Source organism: Taudactylus pleione, unplaced genomic scaffold (genome assembly GCF_031769625.1).
Source record: "Taudactylus pleione unplaced genomic scaffold, aTauple2 ptg001086l, whole genome shotgun sequence".
In the NCBI taxonomy this organism is placed as follows: domain Eukaryota; kingdom Metazoa; phylum Chordata; class Amphibia; order Anura; family Myobatrachidae; genus Taudactylus; species Taudactylus pleione.
In genome coordinates, this window is record NW_028285487.1 from 1,389,925 (window position 1) to 1,414,749 (window position 24,825).

The following is a 24,825-nucleotide window of genomic DNA, read 5'->3' on the forward strand; positions in this document are numbered from 1 at the left end:
CCATCGACCCACTTGCGAGCGGACAGCCGCTTGCGAGTGGGTCTGAATCAGGCCCTATACCCGCTTGGGTTCCCTTAAGTGTGTACCCTCCCAATTTACTATCTATCTGTCTGTCTGTCTATATAATGACATTTTTATAACACTTATAGAAAAAATATGCCAATAGTTTTGGATTTCTTTTTTTGTTTTATAAATCTACACTATTCTAGCACACAAGGTAAGGCAGACCATACAGCTTACATCCTTTCACAAGGTTGAAGGTAGGCGCCAGCTATGCCCTCCATGGAACTAAACACATCCACAGCACAGGCCACATCCCTATGTAAACCACACCTACACCGCACTGGTCACGACCCCACATCACCAGTCACACTACTGCAGCACTTGTCACACACCCTGCAGCGGCACACAATAGGCCCTTCATGAATTTCAGCTCCAGGCCCATGTGGACATTAATCTGGCACTGAGTACAGTATAGAAGTGTGTGTATAATGTAGTGTGAGGGGGGAGTGTGCAGCAGCTGGAGGGAAGGGCCTGGTGGTGTATACAGAGGAAGGTAGGGATGTATTATACATACAGTGTATATATAAGAATATAGTACAGTATAGAAGTGTGTGTATAATGTAGTGTGAGGTGGGAGTGTGCAGCAGCTGGAGGGAAGGGCCTGGTGGTGTATACAGAGGAAGGTAGGGATGTATTATACATACAGTGTATATATAAGAATATAGTACAGTATAGAAGTGTGTGTATAATGTAGTATGAGGGGGGAATGTGCAGCAGCTGGAGGGAAGGGCCTGGTGGTACATACAGAGGAAGGGAGGGGTGTATTATACATACAGTATATATATAAGAATATAGTACAGTATAGAAGTGTGTGTATAATGTAGTGTGAGGTGGGAGTGTGCAGCAGCTGGAAGGAAGGGCCTGTGCATAGGGAAGAAGGGGAGGGGGAGGCACAGGACTCGGAAGGCGGGACACACTGACTGTCAGCTCTCTCTCTGTCCTTCCTTTAAGCTAAAACACGGGGTTTCATTCACTTGTATCTGGGCTGAGCTGACACCTCCCGACCCGACTAGAGACCAGAGCAAGCCGCGGTCACCCTGCCACAGCCGGGAGATGCCCAGATACGAGCTGGCCCTGATCCTCAAGGCCATGCAGAGGGTGAGTGCCATTGTCATTTGCCTGCTTCCTTGTCTCTTGCAGAGAACGTGTTCTCCCCTGATTGGCACACCCCGGTGTGAGTGCCCGTGCCCTGCTGCTAGGACGGAGTGTGTGACCACCCTACGTGTCCTCAGAGGTAAGTACCCAGGCATGGCATTTCCACATACCGCCAGCCCTCAGGGCACATGGTGCACAGACTCAGTACATGTATGAGTGCTGTCGGCATGGTAGTGACAGGGGTAAGAGCGGAATGATTAGTAAATATCGCGTGTGTGTGTGAGTGACACTTGTACCTCAGTCATCGCCGCACACATCACATAATAACACGCGGCGATCATACGGTGATAGTTACATTGTATCAGTAACCGGAACTGCTGTCAGGTGCTCAGCAACCCCCTACCATAGGCTGCAATGTGCTTCTGTGTATGGACAGCAGTGTGTACATACTCCTATAGGTTGCAATGTGGTTCTGTGTATGGTCTACAGTCTCCTTATAGGGTACATGCAGTTCTGTGTATGGTGTACAGTTTCTTATAGGCTGCATGTAGTTCTGTAGCTTGCACAGTCGCCTATAGGCTACATGTAGTTCTGTAGCTTGCACAGTCGCCTATAGGCTACATGTAGTTCTGCGCATGCTCTGTAGCGTGTACAGTCGCCTATAGGCTACATGGAGTTCTGCGCATGCTCTGTAGCGTGTACAGTCGCCTATAGGCTACATGGAGTTCTGCGCATGCTCTGTAGCGTGTACAGTCGCCTATAGGCTACATGGAGTTCTGCGCATGCTCTGTAGCGTGTACAGTCGCCTATAGGCTACATGGAGTTCTGCGCATGCTCTGTAGCGTGTACAGTCGCCTATAGGCTACATGGAGTTCTGTGTATAGTCTACAGCATGTAGAGTCTCCTATAGGCTACAGACAAAGTTCACCTGTAAGATGTGAATGCCAATTGTGTTCAAAAGGACTTTGTGTGCCCCAGTGTATTGTATATACTAGAACTGGAAAAATTATTACACAAACTGGAAAATACGTATATAGAATTTATAGTGTGTGTGTGTGTATATAGCAGCCCGTCAAGACGATGGGACATTGTTGCGTCCGCAAAAATTCCTTTTTCAGCGCTGAAATGGGTTGCTTCGTCAATTTCTGCTCGGGGGGCTGCGAATTAAAATGTTAGCGCCGGCGGCTGTGCGCGCTGGAATAGAGCCACAATTGAATTGCTCCATTGGGTGCCATATCGTGGCCCCAGCGTGCAACACCCTTGAATTCCCCACATAGAGGTGAGGATCAGCGTTAGCTTTTTATATTTATATATTGATATAATTTCAGTAATAATTACATATTTGAAATCATAATTTCAGAGTGATACTGGGGAAAAGCTTTTTACAGTAACATTACCTATGAATAAAGATACCCTGATCATTAAAAAAAAAAAAATTTTTCTGTCCCTCATGAAAATGTTTTGCCTAGGGGAGTGGTGTGGTTAATAGGACAATGAATAAAGGGTAGAGGAGTTCAGCTGTGGTCTCGCATGTAACTGAAATACTGTACATTAAAAGCTTTCACTCTTGTCTACATATAGATCAGTATAAATGGGGAACAATAACCTATTCTTATGTGCTCAGGCTGGGAAGTTCTATCGCTGATGCCAGTCTCTGTTATTCTGCTTCAGAAAATGTGAGGCTAATATTCAGTACAGGTTAGCTAGATGGCATTGCCCACATACTTTACCGACCCAGTCAACAAAATGACAAACCGTTATGTGTTTATTGTTTTTTGCTTCCATTGAAACTGATAATTTTAATTTACGTTAATAGTTTTCACTCCAGCTTCAGCGGCAGGCAGGGCGCCGGAGCTAGAGAAGGCACCTGAAAAGGGGGTGTGGCCATTGAAAAGGGGGCGTGTCTATAAGCCACGTCATCCTTTTCATCACTCTTGGGGGCGTGCCCGGCACTTACGGACACTCTGGGCAGCCCCCATGCACTGCTGCTGACAGGGAGAATAGATGCCGGGCGCATGCACCCGGCGTCTATTCACCGGTGGTGACTGGGTCACTGCACATTTCCCCACCCACGGGACACTGCTACGGACACTGCTACCCGCGGGTGAAGACAGCACCCGCAGACTGTGAGGGCAGGGCACTTTTTGCCCTCCAGACGGAGGGCAGGGTGCTTTTTGCCCTCCAGAAGGATGGTAGGGCACTGCTCCCCGCTAAAACAGCCTAGCGGGAACGTTACGTTAATTCAGATTTGGTGATTCAGTGTTATCACCAATAGAACTTGAGACTCAATGATATGTTGAAATATTTTCATGTTATAGGAAATAGTGTATATTTTTACGGACTTAGGGCCCGATTCAGACCCGCTTGCTAGGATGCTTTTCGCACGCCGCCAGCTGATGTTTGCATTCTGCGCATGCGTATGCATCGCAGTGTGCAAACCAGTCTGTGCGATCGCGAAGCGCTCGCCCCTTTTGTAGAGACTCCTTGCTAACATGAGTGACAGGATCGGCCGTTTGTGGGAGGTGACAGGATTTGGTCGCTGAAAACGGGGGAGTGGTGCGAACGCAGGCGTGTGAGCATCTAAACACAGTTTCAGAGGTGTGCATAATTAAGACGCAGCGTCAGAGTACATGTCACATGGCTGAAATTTACACTGAATCACTCGCAGTGCTTGCGATAGGGTATGGTCTACCACAAGTGCTGCGTATGCATTCGATGGTACTCGATGTTACCGATGGTTGCATACACATCCTGGAGATGACGTGCACAAGTGGGCGTCTTAAGACAGGCTTGTGGGCGTCTGCATATACAGCGTGATCGCACGCCAAGACAGTGGACGTGCTGATGCCTTGCTGTGCGATCGCGGATTTGCATACTTTTGCTGCGTGCGAGCGGGTCTGAATCGGGGCCCTTAAATTGAGCCTTTCCTCACGATTTATAAAAGACACAAGAGTGGCACAGAGATATCCATGCGTCACATTTGAATACGTGAGTTCGGTCACTTCTGTGTCCAAAGTTGTTACAACATTCACAATATCTGTAACCCTATCATGTAGCGTGCATGAATATATCTTTTGGCTCCGTGATTAGTAACTTCTCCATTATTTATATGTTTTGAGCTATAGGGGACCATTTTCCAATAATTACGTACTTCAATGCGATCTGCGCACAATATTAGCGCCCATGATGGCACTGCAGTGTGCAATGTGACCAGCCGAATGTATTAATAGCAGACGCAGGAAAGGAGCCCGTCCTTGTGATGTGCTCGGAGTGAATTGGCTGCACTAGCTGTCTCTTCACTCCTCTAGCTGGACTACCGCCCATGCACGGCCTACAGACCATGCATGTGCGGCGACCGATGCTGGGGGGGGAGGGTTCTCTAACCATCTCCCGGTAACTTTTGCAAAGTGTACCCCATAGGCTCTAGTGGCACTCCCATAGGCTATAGCGGCACAACGCCATTTTCAGATGGTGTAAGCTGCGGGCACCAGCGTTCTGTAGCTTGGTAAATCTGACAGCATCACATCCCCCATAGAAACCTATGTTGGTTGTGGCTGCTGTCGGAAATTGGGGGGGCTGCAGCAGATATCGGAGATATATTTTGCGATCCCTCCATAGTACATTTGGGGGATACTTCATATTTGCAGATATCCCCCGAAAACGGGTGTATTTGGGGAATATGCCGCAAATATGTAATGATCGATATGCCCCATAGTATCTCTGTAGCAAACGTGCATCTGATCTGTCTGTCATAGTTTGCCCTATGTTACCATTTTTATACCAGCCACAAAGCACCTTTTTTTTTTTTTTTTTTTCTCTCCTAGTTTGTTATCTGTACTTGCAATAATCACCATACCCCTCCCAAAACACAGTTGTCGCATGACTGTTTTTGGAATCTATTATATGACGTGTAAGAAACTTTGACCCCTATGTATAAGCATCACCTTGTACTTGCAATATATTTCCCATCTGTTGATCATTAATTTTTGGGGCAGCAGAAATATTAGGCAACAGACAGGTAAGTGGAGCATTACAAACAAAAGCCTATACTACACCGCATGGTTCATGTAACGTAATAGATGCCCGTTCGCCTCATTCTTTGGGGAGCCATTACGTAACTAGGGTCCAATAGCTACGGTGTAATGTCTTTATCTGTTAAAGGGAATAGCCAGGTATGGCGTAATGTCCACTACCACATGTCTAAGAAATAGTCACACAAGCAATTGTATTCAAGGTGACTTTGATCATACATGACATAGGGAATATCGTCTACAACACTGTAATTCCTGCATGATAATGTATATAATGCAGAGTGCTACAAGGTTTCCATCAGCAGCTTTGTAATTCCATCAATAATACTGTTTAATTAGTGTTCATTCTAGCACCCTGCAACTGTCACTACCCGTGCAGTTCCGCTTTCCTGTCTGGGGTGTTGCTCTTTGCCCTGGTGCTTCTAGCACATCGGTCTGTATCTCAGCTGTCTGTTGCATTAGCGAGTGTGCTAGAAGCACCAGAGCAGGGAGCGACACCCCAGGCAGGAAAGGGGAACCGCACAGGTTGTGACAGGTGCAGGGTGCTAGAATGAGGACTATGGGGGAGATGTACTAAGCACTGGAAAGTGATAAACTACCAACAACTCTGCTCCTAACTGTCATGTTACAAGCTGTGTTTGAAAAATGACAGGAGCTGATCGGTTGGTAGTGTATCACTTTCCAGAGCTTAGTACTTGTGCCCCTATTACTGTTAGTAAAATATTTATCGAACAAAATTGTCAGCTGCGGTAACCAGATCACAGGTAGATGGGTTAGAAACAACTTGGATATATACAGTATATACATGTTCTGTTACCAGAAGGCTGCAGGAACGTTAATAACAATAACATGCCACGTTATTTGTAACTAGATGATCTGAATCGTCGAAAAATGTATTTTTGTGTTCTCATCCCTGTCGGACCTGCATGGTGTCCTGGATGGCCAGTCTTTTGGAAACACCATTTGTTATCAGTGTTGGCAAGTACATTTTAATAACATTTTGGCATGAGGTTTTGCAATCATTCCCCCTGCAGGGGCAGCGCCTAATCCTTATTTCATGTTCTTTTTGCTTTCTTAATGAAGACATGAAAAGAGGTTTAAGCGTCTAAGTACAGATTATATTTTGCAGGCTTTAAGTTTATTACAACCGCCAACAATAAGTACAGGACTGTATGTGTAATGTAACTTTTTTTTTTTTTTTTTTTGGTGGGGGGGGGGTCTACTTATTTTTAAGTTATTTGCAGTCTTCCGAATGATCTTGCTAGGCTGTTGTCTAAACTTGGTTGGCGCCTGTTAATATATGTGTAAACTGCTGTAAAATAATATTTGTATAATCCTCAGTGTTCACTAGGAAAACGTTGTGTTGAAATGAACAAAGCACAGCCCTACTGTAAGATGGCATATTAGAAATCTTTGTAGCTTGTATAAAAGTGACCCACATCCCGTCTTGTGCATGGTTATAGAACTCTGCATGTCTTCTAATATCCATATAATTCACAGTAGGGATTGCGTTATCCAATGTTTATTATGCCCCTTTGCTATAACAGCAGTTTTGTAACAGGCTGGTGTTATAAAGTGGAGCACTGTATATATCTATACATACTCTACATGTGTAGCATTGAGGTTTCCAGTTTGACATTTCTCTCTGAGCAATTCTAAAGCAAGAAGTCCTTTTAGAATTTGCAGGCTAGTCTCTGTCATCAAAGACCCAGACAAAAACAGACCATTGCCTTGTTGCAACTAATACCGAAATCAATCTGTACTCGCCAGACACCTCACTCAGCAAAGAGTATATTTAGAAAGTTTCATATTTGAAATACAAAAACGATGTAGCAAAAAAATTACAAATGCATTGTATCAAGAACATGCTTCTGCCATGGTCCATTCAATTAGGGACGATTTGAGCGCTGGCAACTACACCCTACATTACTCTAAAGGGGCCTATCCTTTAGCAGATAAATGTGAAAGATGAATGATTTATCGTTCATTCTGAACGATTTATTGTTCAGTCGTTCAATTTATCTGCTAATGGATAGGCTCTGAACGATAAAAATGCGCACTCCCGCGGACGACAAATTTTGGTCTTTTGTCTCTCCAACATGTTGGTCAATTGTCGTTTATCGCTGACAGGTATTAGAAACATCTGTCGCGATAAATGACGAACGATTGTTTAATGTAAATGAACAGAAACATAAAAAAAAATCCACTCCCAGAATGATGTCATCCAATATCGTTCGTCTATTGCAAATATCTATCATGTACATGACCGATATCTGTCACAGCAGCCCCAGGAATTTTCAAAAGATAAATCTTTTGTCTTTCAGTAAGATCTGCTAATGGATAGGCCCTTTAAAAGGGGTGCACAGGAATATGCATGCTGTAAGCCTACCATTTGATTGGTGGACACTGCACATCACACTGGAACGTGCAACCTTATATCGTCCCTCATTGATTTGACCCCTATCTTTTCTATGTGATATTGCAAGAGATTTATTTTTATCATGCTAGTAGTGCACAGCTTCCAGAATTGTGGATACTACAGTAGATATAAATTCCTATCAAAGCCTTTTTACACCTGTTTACATTTGTACTTTGAATTTTACTTTACATTTGTGTAGATTATAGATATTCAACAAACATGACTGTTTCCCTGCATCCTAGTATGTTGCATTCTTAAGTAAAGATTTTGAAGTATAATCTTTATTCATATTGTCATGAGTACAGTTTGCACACTGCGAGAAGTGTTTGCTTTTGTGACATTGTGTTTAAAGTTCACACTCGCCCTGAGTGGCTCACATCCTACTGCTGTCATTGCACAGTATGTCAAACTAGCTCATGATACTAGTAGTGTAGAAACACCATGTGCTATAACAACTCCAAGGGTTCTTAGCTGTCTGGAGCTTCGTTGTAGAATTTTTTATTTTTTTTCCTATTTTTCTTAAATTCGAGTGTCATTGTTTCTACAATGACTACCTTTTTCTAATTGTGTCTTTGTCTTTTTTGTTTTTGCTACCTTGCAGGGCTCTTTACCATAGGTCCTGACTCCATGGTTAAATAGCCGATGGCTTTGGAAATTGTCGATTTAAAAAACGTGCATGATAAGCATCGAATATTGCAGGAACCAACGTCAAGAGAGCAAACCTAAAGGACAAAGACCCTTTTTTTTTTTTTTTTTTTTTTTTTTTGGGCACTGTTTTTGAAAGGATTATAGAGAAATAATTGAACACACTGAAGCATCTAATCATGAGGGCTTCATTGGAGGCAGCTGATATCGTCATAGTGGCGTTGTACTTTGTGCTGGTATTAGGCATTGGATTTTTTGCCATGTGGAAATCGAACAGGAGTACTGTAAGCGGATATTTCCTGGCAGGTCGTTCTATGACCTGGGCAGCTATTGGCGCCTCACTGTTTGTAAGCAATATTGGCAGTGAACATTTCATTGGCCTGTCGGGATCTGGAGCAGCGAGTGGATTCGCAGTGGGCGCATGGGAATTGAACGCCTTGTTGCTTCTGCAGCTCCTCGGATGGGTATTTATTCCAGTCTATATACGTTCCGGTGTATACACTATGCCTGAATACTTGTCAAAACGCTATGGAGGACATAGAATCCAAGTGTATTTCGCAGTGCTGTCCTTGATTTTGTACATCTTCACCAAACTGTCTGTAGACTTGTATTCAGGGGCACTGTTTATCCAAGAATCTCTGGGATGGAACCTATATTTGTCTGTCATATTACTCATTGGAATGACTGCTCTCCTCACCGTCACGGGTGGATTAGTGGCGGTCATTTATACGGACACTCTCCAGGCCTTCCTCATGATTATAGGGGCCCTGACGTTGACCATTATAAGCTTTAAGGAAATCGGTGGGTTTGAGGAAGTGAAAAGAAAATACATGCTGGCAACGCCCAACATCACGTCTATTTTGCTGACTTATAACTTTACCAATACCAACTCATGCCATGTCTCACCGAAACCAGATTCTCTCAAAATGCTCCGAGAACCAAGCGATGAAGATATCCCTTGGCCTGGATTTCTCCTGGGCCAGACTCCAGCCTCGGTGTGGTACTGGTGTGCAGACCAAGTCATCGTGCAGAGGGTTTTGGCAGCAAAAAATATATCCCACGCCAAAGGATCAACTCTTATGGCTGGCTTTTTAAAGATTTTGCCAATGTTTTTGATTGTAATCCCAGGGATGATATCGAGAATAATGTTCGTGGATGACATTGCTTGCATTAACCCCGAGCACTGCATGGAAGTTTGTGGCAGCAGAGCAGGGTGTTCCAATATTGCCTATCCCCGGTTAGTCATGAAGGTCCTCCCAGTTGGCTTGCGTGGCCTCATGATGGCTGTAATGATTGCAGCTCTAATGAGCGATCTAGACTCTATATTTAACAGCGCAAGTACCATCTTCACTCTTGACATCTACAAATTTATCCGTAAAACCGCAACCTCTCGAGAGCTTATGCTGGTCGGGAGGGTATTTGTAGCTTTTATGGTGGTCATCAGCATTGCCTGGGTCCCAATCATTGTGGAAATGCAAGGAGGCCAAATGTACCTGTACATTCAAGAAGTGGCAGACTACCTGACACCTCCTGTTGCGGCTTTGTTCCTGCTGGGTATATTTTGGAAGCGCTGCAATGAACAAGGAGCGTTTTATGGTGGGATGGTGGGTTTTGTATTGGGATTCACTCGTCTTATTCTCGCCTTTGTTTATCGTGCCCCTGAATGCAATCTGCCCGATAACAGACCCAGCTTCATCAAAAATATCCACTACATGTACATAGCTACTGCTCTGTTTTGGATCACCAGTATAATTGCGATCGTGGTCAGCCTTTTGACGCAACCTCCTAAGAAAGAGCAGATCAGAACCACTACATTCTGGGCACTAAGAAACAAGACCAAAAAAGAAAAGGCCAGCAAGGAGGATTCCTATAAAGAACATGAGAAAAACGCCTCACCATGCGCCGATGATAACCTGAAACAAGTTCTTCCGAATGGGAAGTCCGAGGATCATCTTAAGACTATCCAAACTGAGGATGTAAATCTCCTAATGATATACAAAGATGACTCTAACCCTATAAGCTCATTAAGTGTCTCAGAAGCCGAGACACCGGTGGATTGTTACTCTAATGGGCAAGCGGCTCTTATGGGACAACTTCCTCCAGAACTGGGTAAGGAAGACCAGAGCAAATGCTCAAAGTTCTTTGACTGGTTCTGTGGCTATAAGAGCGGCACCGGCAATAAAAGAGCAATGAAGGGGGAGGAGGAGGAGGAGGAAGACGAAGATGCTTGTTTAAAAATGCTGGAAGAGAAACCCGCAGTCTCTAGAGTTCTCAACACTGGACTGGTCTGCGTGTGCTCAGTAGGGGTGTTCATGTTCGTTTACTTCTCTTTGTAAGTTTTGAAACTTTCCCTCTAGAGACGGGACTAATTTGAAAGAAAAACCTTTGAAGTAATGAACAAAATATGGAGCTGCTCCGTATTCCAAGGTGGCTGTTTACTCAAAATAGGCCTTTTATCAGCTCATTAGTGACCACGTTGAGCATTTCTATATGTGAAATCCCATAAGGATCTTGTCCAATGCTTATTTCTACCAAATATGTAATTTATTATTTAAAAGGAACGTTTACAGGCAAGCAAGAAAGATTAGGAGAGCAGGATGCTGTACGTGGTCCAAAAGAGGAGGGACACTAAATTGCTGCAGATTTACATATACACTAATATATATACGTGTATATATATGTGTGTCTGTGTAAATAAATGCAAACGATGCTGACTTTGCCTTAGTATTTAATCACAAACAAAGAGACTGGTTTTCCCAGCTTATTTGTATATTTTATAACCACAGTTTTGGTTCTTGGAAGTACTTACTGTATAGGCAACTTTTATCTGTTTGTCTTAATATTTCCTTGTGTGTGTTTTTTTTTTTTAAGAAAAGCAAAGCACTTACTTGTCATTATTTTCTATTGTCCAGTCCTCCAAAGCATTTTTGCATTGGACGTTCTTCTTTCTAATGTGCCTTTATTAAATTATGTCAAGTGTTCGCAACTTCCCGACTTATTTCCATAAACCTCCCTCCGCACACTATGTGTTACTATGGAGGGGTCTCAACATTTTTGCTGCCGGTCTAGAGGTATGGTCTAGAGGTATTTTTGAGGTATCACTTGAGTCGTTGGGCTGCTGAGGTAAGGGGTCATGGGCCACATCTTCTCGCAGGTTTGTAGGAGGCACTCAATGTCCTCTGAACCCAGGGAGGAGATGGACTAAGCCTTAGAAAGTGATAAAGTACCAACCAATCAGCTTCTGACCGTTTTCAAACACAGCCTGTAAAGTGACATGTAGGAGCTGATTGGTTGGTACTTTCTCACTCTCCAAGGTCTTAACGCTAGGATCAACAGGATTAATGGAGAATATGGTGGGGAGGAAGATGTGTAGAAACCTAAAAGTTTCATGCTTTTAATTTTATTTAAGGAATAAAGTTAAGGAATTTAAATGCTGAGGGTGAAGACGCTGACACAGTGTCTTTGAATAGCAACCTTTTAGTAACTATAGCCCATAAGTGTAAACTCTCCAAAAAATGTTCATATAAATTTTTTTAATATACGCAACAAGTTTTACTCATTATGGTGCATACACACGTCAGATTTTTCTTCAGATCCGAACGATAACGATTTTAAAAATCGTTTATATCTGAAGGAAAATCTGACGATGAACGATGAGCATTCCAGTTTATCAGATAACGATATCTGATGTGTTTGCGGTCAGTTTTGGATGATTTAATTCATTTTAATACAGTCAAAAATCGTTCAGTCGTTTGATCTCCATATAATATTTCAAATGTAAACTACATTTAAAGCAGCAATCCCACATTGAATGTGTTTATTTTATTTTTCTATTCCTTAAATGGCGAGTTGTGCATTTTTTTTTTTTTTTTTACATGCATCATTCCTTTTTTTTTTCTTAGCTGTCCTTCCGCAAATCAGAATCTCCTTTTCAAAATCTCCCTGGAGGTTACCATACATATATGGCTGTCAGTTACACAGATGGGAGCTTGTAACTCCTCAGCCTGCTATGCCACAGCAGAGGGAAAGGGTGAGGATTTTATATTATACAGCAGACAGAGTTTAGAGGCATGTTCCAAACCACCTTTGCATGTGCTATGTGACTGTGGTTGCCATGGTGGCCAAATTACACGCTGCAGGATTATTAATCCTTTGCAGCAGCCTTATGAAAATAAAAGCAAAAGAAAAAAAACAAGGAAAATGGAAAAATGCAAACATTCTTTTTATAACCTGCCACAGTGATAGGTTTTTTTTCATTTTAAAAAGATTAAAAAAATAAATAAATCCCCCTTCTCTCCCACAATACATGGGATAGCTCTGCTTTAACTAACATAGATCTGGCCTGTTTTATTTACTTGTTTTAGCTTCATTTAAGGAGGTTCTGAACCCATATTTCCACCTACGTCTTTGATGTAATAATTTGGTTGTTAAATGGAAGAATGAAACCAAGTTGATATATATGGACCAAATAATTTCACCTTTGATAACAAAAAACAAACTTGTGTGTGCGTGATCTCTCTGTTGTATTGCTGTGACATTTCCTGCTGTGACTTCTCTTTTTCAGCAGGGGCGTTACTGAGCCAGACTGACCCAATTTTAAGCGCACTTTGCACACGTGCATTGGGGGGAGATGCACTACCCCTTTTAGAGTGATAAAGTACCAACCAATCAGCTCCTAACTCAGTTTACAGGCTCTATTTGGAAAATGACAGTTTTATCACTCTCCAAGGCTTTAGTCCACCTCCCCGCTTCAGAATATGTTGTGAGTGACTTTTCAGATTACTGATGCCACTAAGAAAATGAGGCAGAGTTTGATGTAATGGTGTATTGAATACAAATATGCTGTTGCAATTCGATTAACACCCTCCCAGGCTGATCTGTAAAGTTCCAGACAGTCACAATGTCCACAATCATTATGTCGGCATCCTGAAATGACCACACACTGTTGCCACAGTACTAATGTTGCTTAAACCATTATAACTGAGTCGGCGGTATAACGACCTGTTTAAACTTACACTGCCGACAGTTGCAATGGTTTAAGTAACACTAGTACTGTGTATGGCATAGTTTGCTCGATAACTAGCTGCCGACAAACTGTTCGTCGACATTGTGACTGTCAGTGAACCGTACTGACCAGCCATGTAACTGGAGAACACATGCGTCTGAATACGTATTTCATAAGATGACTGATGTGGTAACTAGTGCTGTAGCCCATAACTACTTTGCCTCTTTCAGTCTTATTGTAAGATATTTCCTGACTGGATGCTATGGGTTATTGCATATGTATTCTATTAGGGTGTGGTATGACTTCAGAATGCCGACAGTTCCTGAATGTCGACAGAATATTGACACGGCCATTAGGTTGACAATCAATATGTAGATATGCATTTAGGTCGACATGGTTAAAATGTCGACACATTCAGAATGTTGACATTTAACATGTCGACACTAAAATGTTGACATGTTTTTTTGTTATCTTTGCCTAACCCTAAAAATTAACAAAAAAACCCAAATGTTAACATTCTGAATGTTTTGACATTTTAACAGTCGACCTATATGTATGTCTACATATTAATTGTCGACATAATGCCATGTCAACATTGTCTATTCAGAACATGTCAATATTCTGAATGTCGACCTCATACTATTCAATTGAATATAATTAAGAAACACACGCGCAAAGAACCCATAGGCTTCACTACACCTAAAATGCAAGTTCTCTTGCATAAAAGCTATTACGAACATACAAGATAAACATCTGACTTACTATCAATAATCCCATTGACAGACAAAATAAAATGCTCTCTCATTCTTAAATGTGACATGAGAGACTCGCAGGGATCAATTCAATTAGATAGGAGTTTGCAAAAGAAGCTTTCATACATTGAGGCAACATGCGCAGTCGAGAAATACAATATCCAATTACATACCTGTCCCCACATAATTTACACCCCTGCGTACCTGTCCCCACATCATTTACACCTCCGCGTACCTGTCCCTACATCCTTTACACCCCTGCGTACCTGTCCCCACATCATTTACACCCCCGCCTACCTGTCCCCCCACATCATTTACACCCCCGCCTACCTGTCCCCCCCATCATTTACACCTCCACCTACCTGTCCCCACATCATTTACACCTCCACCTACCTGTCCCCACATCATTTACACCTCCACCTACCTGTCCCCACATCATTTACACCTCCACCTACCTGTCCCCACATCATTTACACCTCCACCTACCTGTCCCCTCCCCATCATTTACACCTCCGCCTACCTGTCCCCACATCATTTACACCCCTGCCTACCTGTCCCCACATCATTTACACCCCTGCCTACCTGTCCCCACATCATTTACACCCCCGCCTACCTGTCCCCACATCATTTACACCCCCGCCTACCTGTCCCCACATCATTTACACCCCCGCCTACCTGTCCCCACATCATTTACACCCCCGCCTACCTGTCCCCACATCATTTACACCCCCGCCTACCTGTCCCCACATCATTTACACCCCCGCCTACCTGTCCCCACATCATTTACACCCCCGCCTACCTGTCCCCACATCATTTACACCCCCGCCTACCTGTCCCCACATCATTTACACCCCCGCCTACCTGTCCCCACATCATTTACACCCCCGCCTACCTGTCCCCACATCATTTACACCCCCGCCTACCTGTCCCCCCCCCCCCCCCATCATTTACACCTCTGCCTACCTGTCCCCCCCCCCATCATTTACACCTCTGCCTACCTGTCCCCCCCCCCATCATTTACACCCCTGCCTACCTGTCCCCCCGTCATTTACACCCCCGCCTACCTGTCCCCCCGTCATTTACACCCCCGCCTACCTGTCCCCACGTCGTTTCACCTATTATTGAGCTTTTTAGAAAAATTCACCTGAAAACTGACGTGTCTTTATTGGCCAAATTATGTTATATAAATTCCTACTAAAGCTTCTAGAATTAGGAAATGGAGGTGTTGCCCATAGCAACCAATCAGATTCGGTCTATCATTTTCTAGATGTGGACGCTATTCTGTAGCGGTGCTGCATCTTTTGTGATAATGGGTGGGATGCAGCAATGCTGATTTTTGGGGTCAAACTTTCGAAAATGACTTTTTTGGAGGTTTGGTCTCTTACGACATATGCACCAAGCTCCGTAATACGAAACATTGCAGGGCTTGGATGCAGTGGGCAACGCAATCTTTAAAAGTGCGCACAAAAAACCTGCACATTTGCTAGGAAGTTGCAATGCGAGTATTGAATTGCACATGTGACTTGCCGTATAAACCGCTCGCAGGACCCAACTTGACCCTACTTGAATTGACCCCATAGTGTGATCTAATCTGTATAATGAAATAAGTACTGTATAATGCCGAACCCATTGAGTTCTGGCTAGTTATGGGACCCTTTACACACACGTTTGTTAATGCTCATGCTAATATAGGACAGGTTATATTTCAGGTGTTAAAGCCTTGTAATATGTAATCAGTTGTGAGTCACCGTAATTCCATGTAAATTGTACTTTTTTTTTTTTTTTTTTACATTTCTTTTGAGAAGTTGCCTACAAAATACTTTTTTGAGGCTTAGGTAAGGTTCAGCAGATACAATCAGTAAAGCACACTGGGATTACAAAGTGTACAGGTGTAGTCTGATGGCACTTCTGTGTTAAGCACAAACTCTAGCAATGTAGTAGCTCTGACATTGTACTGTATATAGGGGCGGACGGCATGCCGCCGGTGGGAATCCCGACGGGGAAAGCCTGACACGGGACTTAAGATAGGCGTCGAAATACAGATGCCTATCGTATTCGACGCCGGGATCCAGGTACGAGGTAAGTCCGGGGCGCCCTTAGTGTTAGCCGTGGGGGGGGGGGGGGGGGGGGGGGGGAGTGTTAGGTTTAGGCAGCAGGGCTAGGGTTAGGCACCACTGGGAGGGGGGTTAGGCACTAAGGGTTAGATTTAGGCACGTAGAGGGGAGTCAGGGTTAGGTACTAACGGGGAGTGTTAGGGTTAGGCTACAAGTAGGGAGGGTTAGGGGGAGAAGGGGGAAGGGTAAGTATTACCAGCCATCGGGATGCCGCTGTTGGTGTATTGACAGGAGGCATCCCCACAGGCCGGCATTACATACAGATTCCGTATATAGTGCATTGTTTTTATTTTCATCTTGATGCTGGTGAAATGAGCCCCAGCTCAGCCGTATGACTCCAGATGCGTATGAAATGTACATACTGCATGCGCTAATTGCGAGTCGCTCATGTGCTGGCTGTATGCAGTGTATGCTCTTTTCCGTACAGTAGTTTCCAGGTTCTGCACAATCAGCCCATCCCATGTTGATCAATAAAGCTTCCATCATATATTTTTGTATTTTCAATCATTCCTAAATCTCTAAGCTCTGATGATAACAGTGAAGGCTGAGACCGGAAGTAAATGCTCAGAATTGGAGGAATTGATTTGTATGGACTCTCATTTAGAATCTGTGGCTGTCTATGGCCATTAGGGAGATGTTACAACTTGTGCCATACAGTACAGTATCCTATGCATGGATATGATGAAATGAAAAGAAACCCTGAAGCAGATCTTATCCATATACGTATCTGGATTTAAATAGCAGATCTAGAACCCTATAAAAAGTTGGCTGCATTCCCCTGATATAGGTTCAGCTCATTAAAACGACTACATCCACTGTGTGTAGGCAACAGGTTCCATTCATTGTGTGTGTGTGTGTGTGTGTGCTAAATGTATGTACAGGGGAATAGGGTTTTTTTTTTTTAAATGCACTTACATTTTCAAGGGGATGTATCATCTCTTTGAGAACACCCCTCACAACCTACGGTGTAAACGCCGACCACCGTCTTCCAGACTGCTTTATCCCGACTAGGGATGAATGACAGGCGTCTAAATGTAGACGCCTGTAATTTGCCCGACGTCGGGAGACCGGCGCCCGGCATCCCCTCGATCGACAGCCGTGGGGGGGGGGGGTTTGGTTAGGTTTAGGGCTCCCGGGGTTGGGACTTATGGTTAGTCACCCCCCCCCGGGAGGTTAGGGTTAGGCTAGGGGGAGGGAGGGTTAGGGTTACTCCCCCCCCCCCCCCCCCCGTGGGACTTAGGTTTAGGCAGCGGGGAAGGGGGGGTTGGGTTTAGGCACTTAGAGGGGGGATTAGTGTTAGGCACCCCTAAGGAGGGTTAGGGGGGTTAGGTTAGTTGATACTTACCTTTAGAACGATCGGGATTTCCAGTGCTGTCGGGTAGCCGCTGTCGGGAATTGAACCGCCGGCCATGCGGTAACACATATCACACCCGTCCGTACACACTCATTATTGTATTATGTTAATGCTGTATATTTTGGTGGCTTTTCTCTATCGATAAAGCATTTACTAACAAACCCTAACAATATAAAAACCTATTTGCTACAAATGTGTTCTCATACATCCAGCCTCAATACACCATATGGCGCGAGACGCCTAGCATTAACGATCTGCCGGTCCCATGCGCCTATGCTAGCGCTGGGCCTTTTTTTTTCCCCCCATTTTTTTCACACGAAAATGTGTCTTAAGTTACAATGTGATGCACTAGGACGCACCAGTAGATTGTGCTGTAGTGTTAATTCTAGGTCTGGTGCTAGACAGGGTGCCAGAGCATAAAAGGGCACTGTTGCGTGCGCCCGTAAAAGGGGGCGTGGCCATGAGGAAAGTGTTCTTGTCACTCTTGGGTTTTACCCAGCACTTACGGACATGCTGGGCTGCCCCCAAGCTCGCCCCCCAACTGTGAGTAGATGCAGTTGGCATGGCATCTATTCACTGCAATACCCCCGCCCCTGCGGGACTCTGCAACCCGCGGATGGGGACGGCACCATGCATACAAGGCAGGCTTTTTCAGCAGGGCGCATTTTGCCATTTCAAAATTGGGCATAGTGCAGCGCCCTTCTAAACAAGCCTAGTGGGAAGACTAGTGCTAATTTAAGTTGATATGCGACACTTGTATATCTGGGTGCGACTGAGTCTGAATGCAAAGCACAACGGAACTTCGCGTGGAAAAAACATGCGGCTGAGGCATCATAGCACTTCATATACAGATTCCGAGACTCAGTCGCACACAGATAAACAAATATCGCATATCAAATTAACCAGCACAATCTCCTGGTGAGTCCTAGTCGCATCACATTACGACTAAAAAGATGCCCGGCGCGAGCAGATTTGCACAGGACCTGGCGGACCGAGAGGGGCTATTTGGCTCACCTGCAGCAAAGATGTGTGAGGACACATCTGCACATTTAAATGTGGTCCCTAAAGGACTAAGGGCCTTATTCAATTAACTGCGATAAGTCAGTTTCTGCGGAAAAGTATCGCGAGTGACGTCATTTCGCCATGCGAAAAGTTTCCTCCGTATTCAATTCCAAAGACTTTTCGCTGGAGCGGAAACTCAATGCAATGGGACCTGCGAAAAAGTTTCATCTATGAATAGGTGTCGAAAAAAGTGCAGAATTGGGGTTTTGGGGTGCAAAGCTGCGGGAACCCCCCTGCACCCTTGGGACAGTCCCCCAAAGGTTAAGTCTTTAGATCACCCCAAAAAAGTACTTTCGTTTTGGGGGCGAAAAAGTCCACAGTTGGGGGAAAAATTAAAAACTAGCGAAATAGACGCCAGGGGGGACCCAAAGTATGCGCCGGGTGTTTTTAAGTTTGCAGGTGGATTTTTTAATGTTTTTTAAAACTACACTTTAGCAACTTAAAAATATGCTTGCACCCATTTTCATGTACTCCAAATTTGCTGGGACTACTTATTTTGAGCCAAAAAAACCTGCTAAATGCGATTCTTCGCCACTTCTGCGAAGACGCTAATTAGCAGCTATTGGGAGCTTTTAAGTACCACAAATATCTTCAGCAAGCCTATTCGGGGGTATCTACAGTGATCCCCAACGTCAGTGTATCTTTTGGGGGGTGTCAGGCTGATTTCCCCAAAACTGACAGCACTTTTCACATGTTACAGTTTCGCCGGCTCCCGTTTTCGCAGATTTCTAATTGAATACGGTGAAAAGCGGGCATGCGTGCGATACTTTTCGCATTGAAAATCGTTGAAGTCGGCAAAATTCCAGCATGTGAAAAGTGTGGGCCTTTTCACCGGGAATTGAATATGCCCCTATATAACAAATTAATATTAACTAGTGTTTAGCCCACCAGCTGCTTCGTAAATCCAAATAAACGCTTACATGCCGCATCGGTAGCAGATCAGTTTATTGAGTTCTGAGTTACCTTATGTTTACTCAGAATGGCCGCCATTACTGAGACACTTTTTACTGCATACGGGATCGCAGTCGCGGAATCTGGTGGCGGCACCCTGTTTGAGTTGCCACCCACAAACGATCCCTGCCTGTCAGTCTCCTGCAAATAAATCCTCACTGCGAGCGACAACCATAATTACAGTGGACGCATGCGTAAATCGTCAATCGCTTAACTGCGTAAACATGGTGGTTTTCTTTTGTTTTGGAGAGCTGACGTTTCCCATTGTAATATAAAATCTAATCGTTGTAGGAAACTCTTCCCCCTGTTATCGTCTACATATGACTTCTGTGACACGCCTCCCATTTTTCATCGCCAAATGCTTTCCTAATAAGCCATATGTTCTGTGTTGTGGCATCACGGCATACCCAGCAATGTTTTACAGGGAGTGGGTACTGGAATATAAATATATATTTATATTTCTCCTTTTTTGGCTATACAAAATGAACTTCTATGTGTAAATGCGTGGTTTTTCTTTATTGTCTTTATTAATACAATGGAAATGTTAACAGTATTTTCTGTCCATTTTTAACTTTGTGGACTATTTTTTTTTTTTTTTTTTTTTTTGTGAAATCGGTAACCTAAACCTGAATTATTTGTATTATTGATGTTATACCGGTAAATACCTTTTTGTTTCCTTAAGTGCCAAAATTAAAAAGTTTTTGATGATCTTGTGGCCCACGTGACCGTGCTCTGTTGTTCATGTTGCGTCCTTTGTGATAGCTGAATGTGACAGAGATTTGGAGAGTGGGGGCAGCCATTTTGTTGTGGAACTGGTATTTATGACCAAGGGGGAGATTTATCAAACCTATAGAGTGGAGAAGTATAACAGCGGATAATTTGGTTGCTATGGGCAATCATCTTCTACCTATTGTTTTACAGAATGTACTTGATGACTGCAAGCTGTGGGCAATTTCTCCACTCCTTAGGAAGTTAGACACGTATTGGCAATTGGCAAGGCGCCGCCCAAACACTGTTTTCAAGACACGGCCTACTTTCACGAGTCACTGATCACTAGGGAATTGATGGGTTGTTTCTTTTTGTTGGTCCAACCTACAGAAATAGTTAGCACAACTTTATGATCTCATCAATTGCTCCCCTTTTTGACTTCCCACTGAGAACTAAATTCCTTTTTATGCATGTATGGTGCTCAATGTCCTGACTTGGTGTGACTTTTGTCATGGAGAAAGCGATAATGGAGACAGCCCCTCCAACCATTGGCGACACTTCAGTATAAGAAATAAACACTTCACACTAACAGGTGACAGATATAGGATGCGACCAAGTATTACTGTCCATAGTCGCAGCTTAGCCAATGGAGAAACTACCTCTCCTTTCTGACCAATATAAGATAATAGAAACAGCTCCATGAAGAAACGCATTAGTGTTAAATATAGACCATTCGTATTAAACACTAAAATTAAAAATCAAATTGGGCTATTTCCACTGGTGGCACCTTAATCCTATTGTCTAAGCATAAAATCTCACACAATCATTAAAAAATCGCACCCAGCTGGCAGAATTGAGTTATCCCCCTCATGCGTCTTCTGCAAGACTTTGATGGTGAAATTGCCCCCATTAAATTTAGACTTCTCTACTACTGGTAACAATAAGTCATGTTTAAACAGACTTCATGTGTATAATTTAACTGTTATTTTAATCCTTGTTTATTAAAGATCGATCTTTATAAAGTAAATACTGTTGTGTTGCTTTTGTTGGTTTAATACCCTGCTCTTTGCACGATTTTATGATTGCTAGATATTTTTAATGAATGTGTGTGATTTTATGCTAGACCAGTAGGAATAAGTTGCCACTAGTGGAATCTATACATTTAACTTTTTATGTTTATTTGATGATATATTGGCCAGATAAGAAATGTACTAAAGAGCGCAGTAAATACTTCACCATTAAGGCCGGGATGTACTAAATGGAAAATGCAATAAAAACCCAGTTTTCGAGGTTTTGCTGCATTTTCCATATGTACTATTGAGTGGCCACCAGGGTACCGATGCGGAATGCCTATGGGCTTCTACCGCATCATGCTGGCATGAGGGATCCGATCGGATCCCTCCCAGCATGCCTCACGGTCGCCGAGTCGCTCTGCGCATGCACAGATGGACTCCCGGGTCATAAACCCGGAATTCCAGGGCGCATCGCTGAATCTTATTGGAAGAGCTGTCCTTTGCAGTACTGATCTCGTATGTTAGTGCATATGCGATCAGTAGGGATGCGATGTCTGGCGGTATGTACTGCACAATGTTAGTACATCTCGCCCTTAGTGATGATGAGTAGACCCTATAATGTATCAAGGCTAGTAAATATAATCAAATACTATTTGACTTGTATAAAAGTCAGAAACATAAGCGGTGAAGGGGAGGTTAGTGCATGGATCGCTACTGCTATCATGCACGCAGTTCTGCTCAAAATATGCTAATGTTTGCAACCGCTCAGCCCTCTACCGCTTTCTCACGTCCTGCGTACACATCGGTACCATCGGACACTCGCGCACAACTACATCCGCTCAGAGATGGCAAGTCTCGTCGCACGCAGGGAGTACTCAAGCTGCGTATGCCGTTGCAGTGGCTAATTTATACACACCCATGCAACGGCGTCCAAACGGACAGGCACGCCTGCATTTCTCCCACCACTCCCCCCGCAACCAGCACCCACCCCCAAATGCTGACGTCCCGTCTCTCACTCTGGCTTTCTATGTGCGTGCATGATCGAACTGTGATCGCAATACTGTCATTGCGCACGTGCACTGCGGTGCATACGTATGCGCGGTACCCACCATCGGCCGATCTGCGTACGCGGTTGCAATTGCATCTGGGCTGAATCAGACCCATAGAATGGAATGAATAAGATTTAATTCTTATGACCTGTGAGAGTTCTACTTCTCCCAAATTCAACTCGTCAGAAACTCAACCAAAATTAGGAGGCAATAGTCCCCAATAATAGCGGTGACACAACGAGTCCCGAGTGCACATGCTGTTAATCAACCCTATAAAGATTTATGTGTATTGGAAGACATTGTAATGACCGTCTATAACCAATGCCAGTGCTTGCATTCATAGAGCTCTTTATATGTGACATTTGCCTGTATCGGGTACTGAATTTTAAAATTGCTGTGCTTAATGTACGTTGTAGCTGCCAGTCGAGACGGTGTCTTATGAACTAAACAAAGAGAGATTAGTTTAGAGTCGCTTTGTTTTAGCTGGCGGGAGAGTTACCTGCGATGACTGAAGGGACGGAACAAACATGGTGTGTGGATTTGGGTGTAGATCTTTCGCAAAGGTCACAAACAACCCGAATGCTTTTATTTTATTCATTAATATCTGGCGTAATATGTTTTGAAATGTCTTTGCTTTAAATGAGAAGAGGTGGAGTTCGGTATATAAAAATTATTTTTATTTCTTTTCATTTTATTTTCTTAGAGAAGTTTAGAAAGTGCAAACAAGCATCTGTTGACATCACATGACAAATTTGAAAGTTTACTTTAAGATTAGATCCTGTTTACAGTGCAATAGTTTCTATAACACTTGTTCCTCTACCCTAATCAGAATCCCTAAGCCAAAAAAATCATTAAAAACTTCAATCCATCTATACTATTATCATAAGAACGTTGTGTCTGTCTGTTCATTGCAAGTTGGCGCAAAACTCACTGAACCATTTTTCATGAAAACTGCATCATTTTGTAGTGGAATCAAAATCAATTAAAGCTGATCAATAACAAAAAACATTTATTGACATTATCAATGCAAGAGATAGGTGCGTCACCATGCGTGCGGCCGGTAAGGGGTGGGGGGAGAGGTGCTTTGGGCCCACGTTCACTTGAATAGTATAGGCTACATAGCAGTCTGTGCACAGGGCACACAGTGACATTGGTGTTGGTAGTGGGTGAATACAAGAATACAATAGGTTACATAGCAGTCTGTGCACAGGGCACACAGTGACATTGGGGTGAGAGGTGGGTGAATAGGATAGGCTACATAGCAGTCTGCACAGGGCACACAGTGACATTGGTGTGAGTGGTGGGTGAATAGGATAGGTTACATAGCAGTCTGTGCACAGGACACACAGTGACATTGGTGTGAGAGGTGGGTGAATAGGATAGGCTACATAGCAGTCTGTGCACAGGGCACACAGTGACATTGGTGTGAGTGGTGGGTGAATAGGATAGGTTACATAGCAGTCTGTGCACAGGGCACACAGTGACATTGGTGTGAGAGGTGGGTGAATAGGATAGGCTACATAGCAGTCTGTGCACAGGGCACACAGTGACATTGGGGTGAGTGGTGGGTGAATAGGAGAGGTTACATAGCAGTCTGTGCACAGGGCACACAGTGACATTGGTGTGAGTGGTGGGTGAATAGGAGAGGTTACATAGCAGTCTGTGCACAGGGCACACAGTGACATTGGTGTGAGTGGTGGGTGAATAGGAGAGGTTACATAGCAGTCTGTGCACAGGGCACACAGTGACATTGGTGAGTGAAGGCGCTGATGCCAATAGTCTGTATAGCGCTGCTGGTCACCTGGGTCACTCCTGCGACATGGCCCCTATGCAAAGCGATACAACGAGAACACATTAAAAAAAAAATAATAATAATTGGCAAAAGCAATTTTATTGTGGGCAAAGTCGCGGGCAACAGAGTGTGTGAGTGATAAAATCCAGACTGACTGTGGGCATAAGAGACGAAACGCGTTGAGGATAAAAGCAGCCTTCTCTCCAAAGCTTTTCACTTGAATGCAAGACTCATTTTAATATATTTTTACTTTGTGTGGTGTATACAAATAAAACTCCTACAAATACTGTACCATGGGAGCAAATATTCTTTGTATCCACATGATCTAGACCACAGATCCTCAAACTTGGTCCTCAGGACCCCAAACAGTGCATGTTTTCCAGGTCTCCTCGCAGAATCACTAGTGAAATAATTAGCCCCACCTCTGGATCTTTTAAAATGTCAGTGAGTAATTAATACATCTGTACAGGGTGACCGGGAAAATGTTATCTGTGTGGTGTCCTGAGGACTGAGTTAGAGAACCAGTGATCTAGACACACTGATTAGCTGAACATAGAGTCTGAGAGGGACTATATATATATATATATATATATATATATATATAATATGTGTGTGTGTGTGTATATATATATATATATATGTGTGTGTATATGCTACAACAAGCGGCACTCACGGAGATAGTAAAAACGGGTCACACAGACCTCACTGCATTCAACAGTTTCGGTTTATTCTTAAACCCTCGTCAGGAACATGGTTGGAGGGCACCGGAGTA

General features: G+C 43.7%; 2 protein-coding genes across 2 annotated transcripts in view; both read left to right on the top strand.

Annotated features, from left to right (window-relative positions):
- The first annotated feature begins 644 nt into the window (after window positions 1-644).
- SLC5A3 (solute carrier family 5 member 3) lies at window positions 645-11,234 on the top strand. Its single transcript, XM_088461662.1, has 3 exons — window positions 645-686; window positions 1,204-1,297; window positions 8,210-11,234. Exon 3 carries the CDS (start codon window positions 8,433-8,435, stop codon window positions 10,587-10,589), a length of 2,157 nt encoding a protein of 718 aa, XP_088317788.1. The 5' UTR covers window positions 645-686; window positions 1,204-1,297; window positions 8,210-8,432; the 3' UTR covers window positions 10,590-11,234.
- Window positions 924-24,825, top strand: part of MRPS6 (mitochondrial ribosomal protein S6) — a 45,424-nt gene continuing 21,522 nt past the window's right edge. The window contains exon 1 of the mRNA XM_088461663.1: window positions 924-1,161. Within this exon, the coding sequence (XP_088317789.1) occupies window positions 1,117-1,161 (45 nt within the window). The 5' untranslated portion in view covers window positions 924-1,116. The remainder of the gene's footprint in view (window positions 1,162-24,825) is intronic.

Coding starts and splice junctions, on each gene's coding strand:
- SLC5A3 (XM_088461662.1), top strand. CDS start 8,433: ATGAGGGCTTCATTGGAGGCAGCTGATATCGTCATAGTGGCGTTGTAC.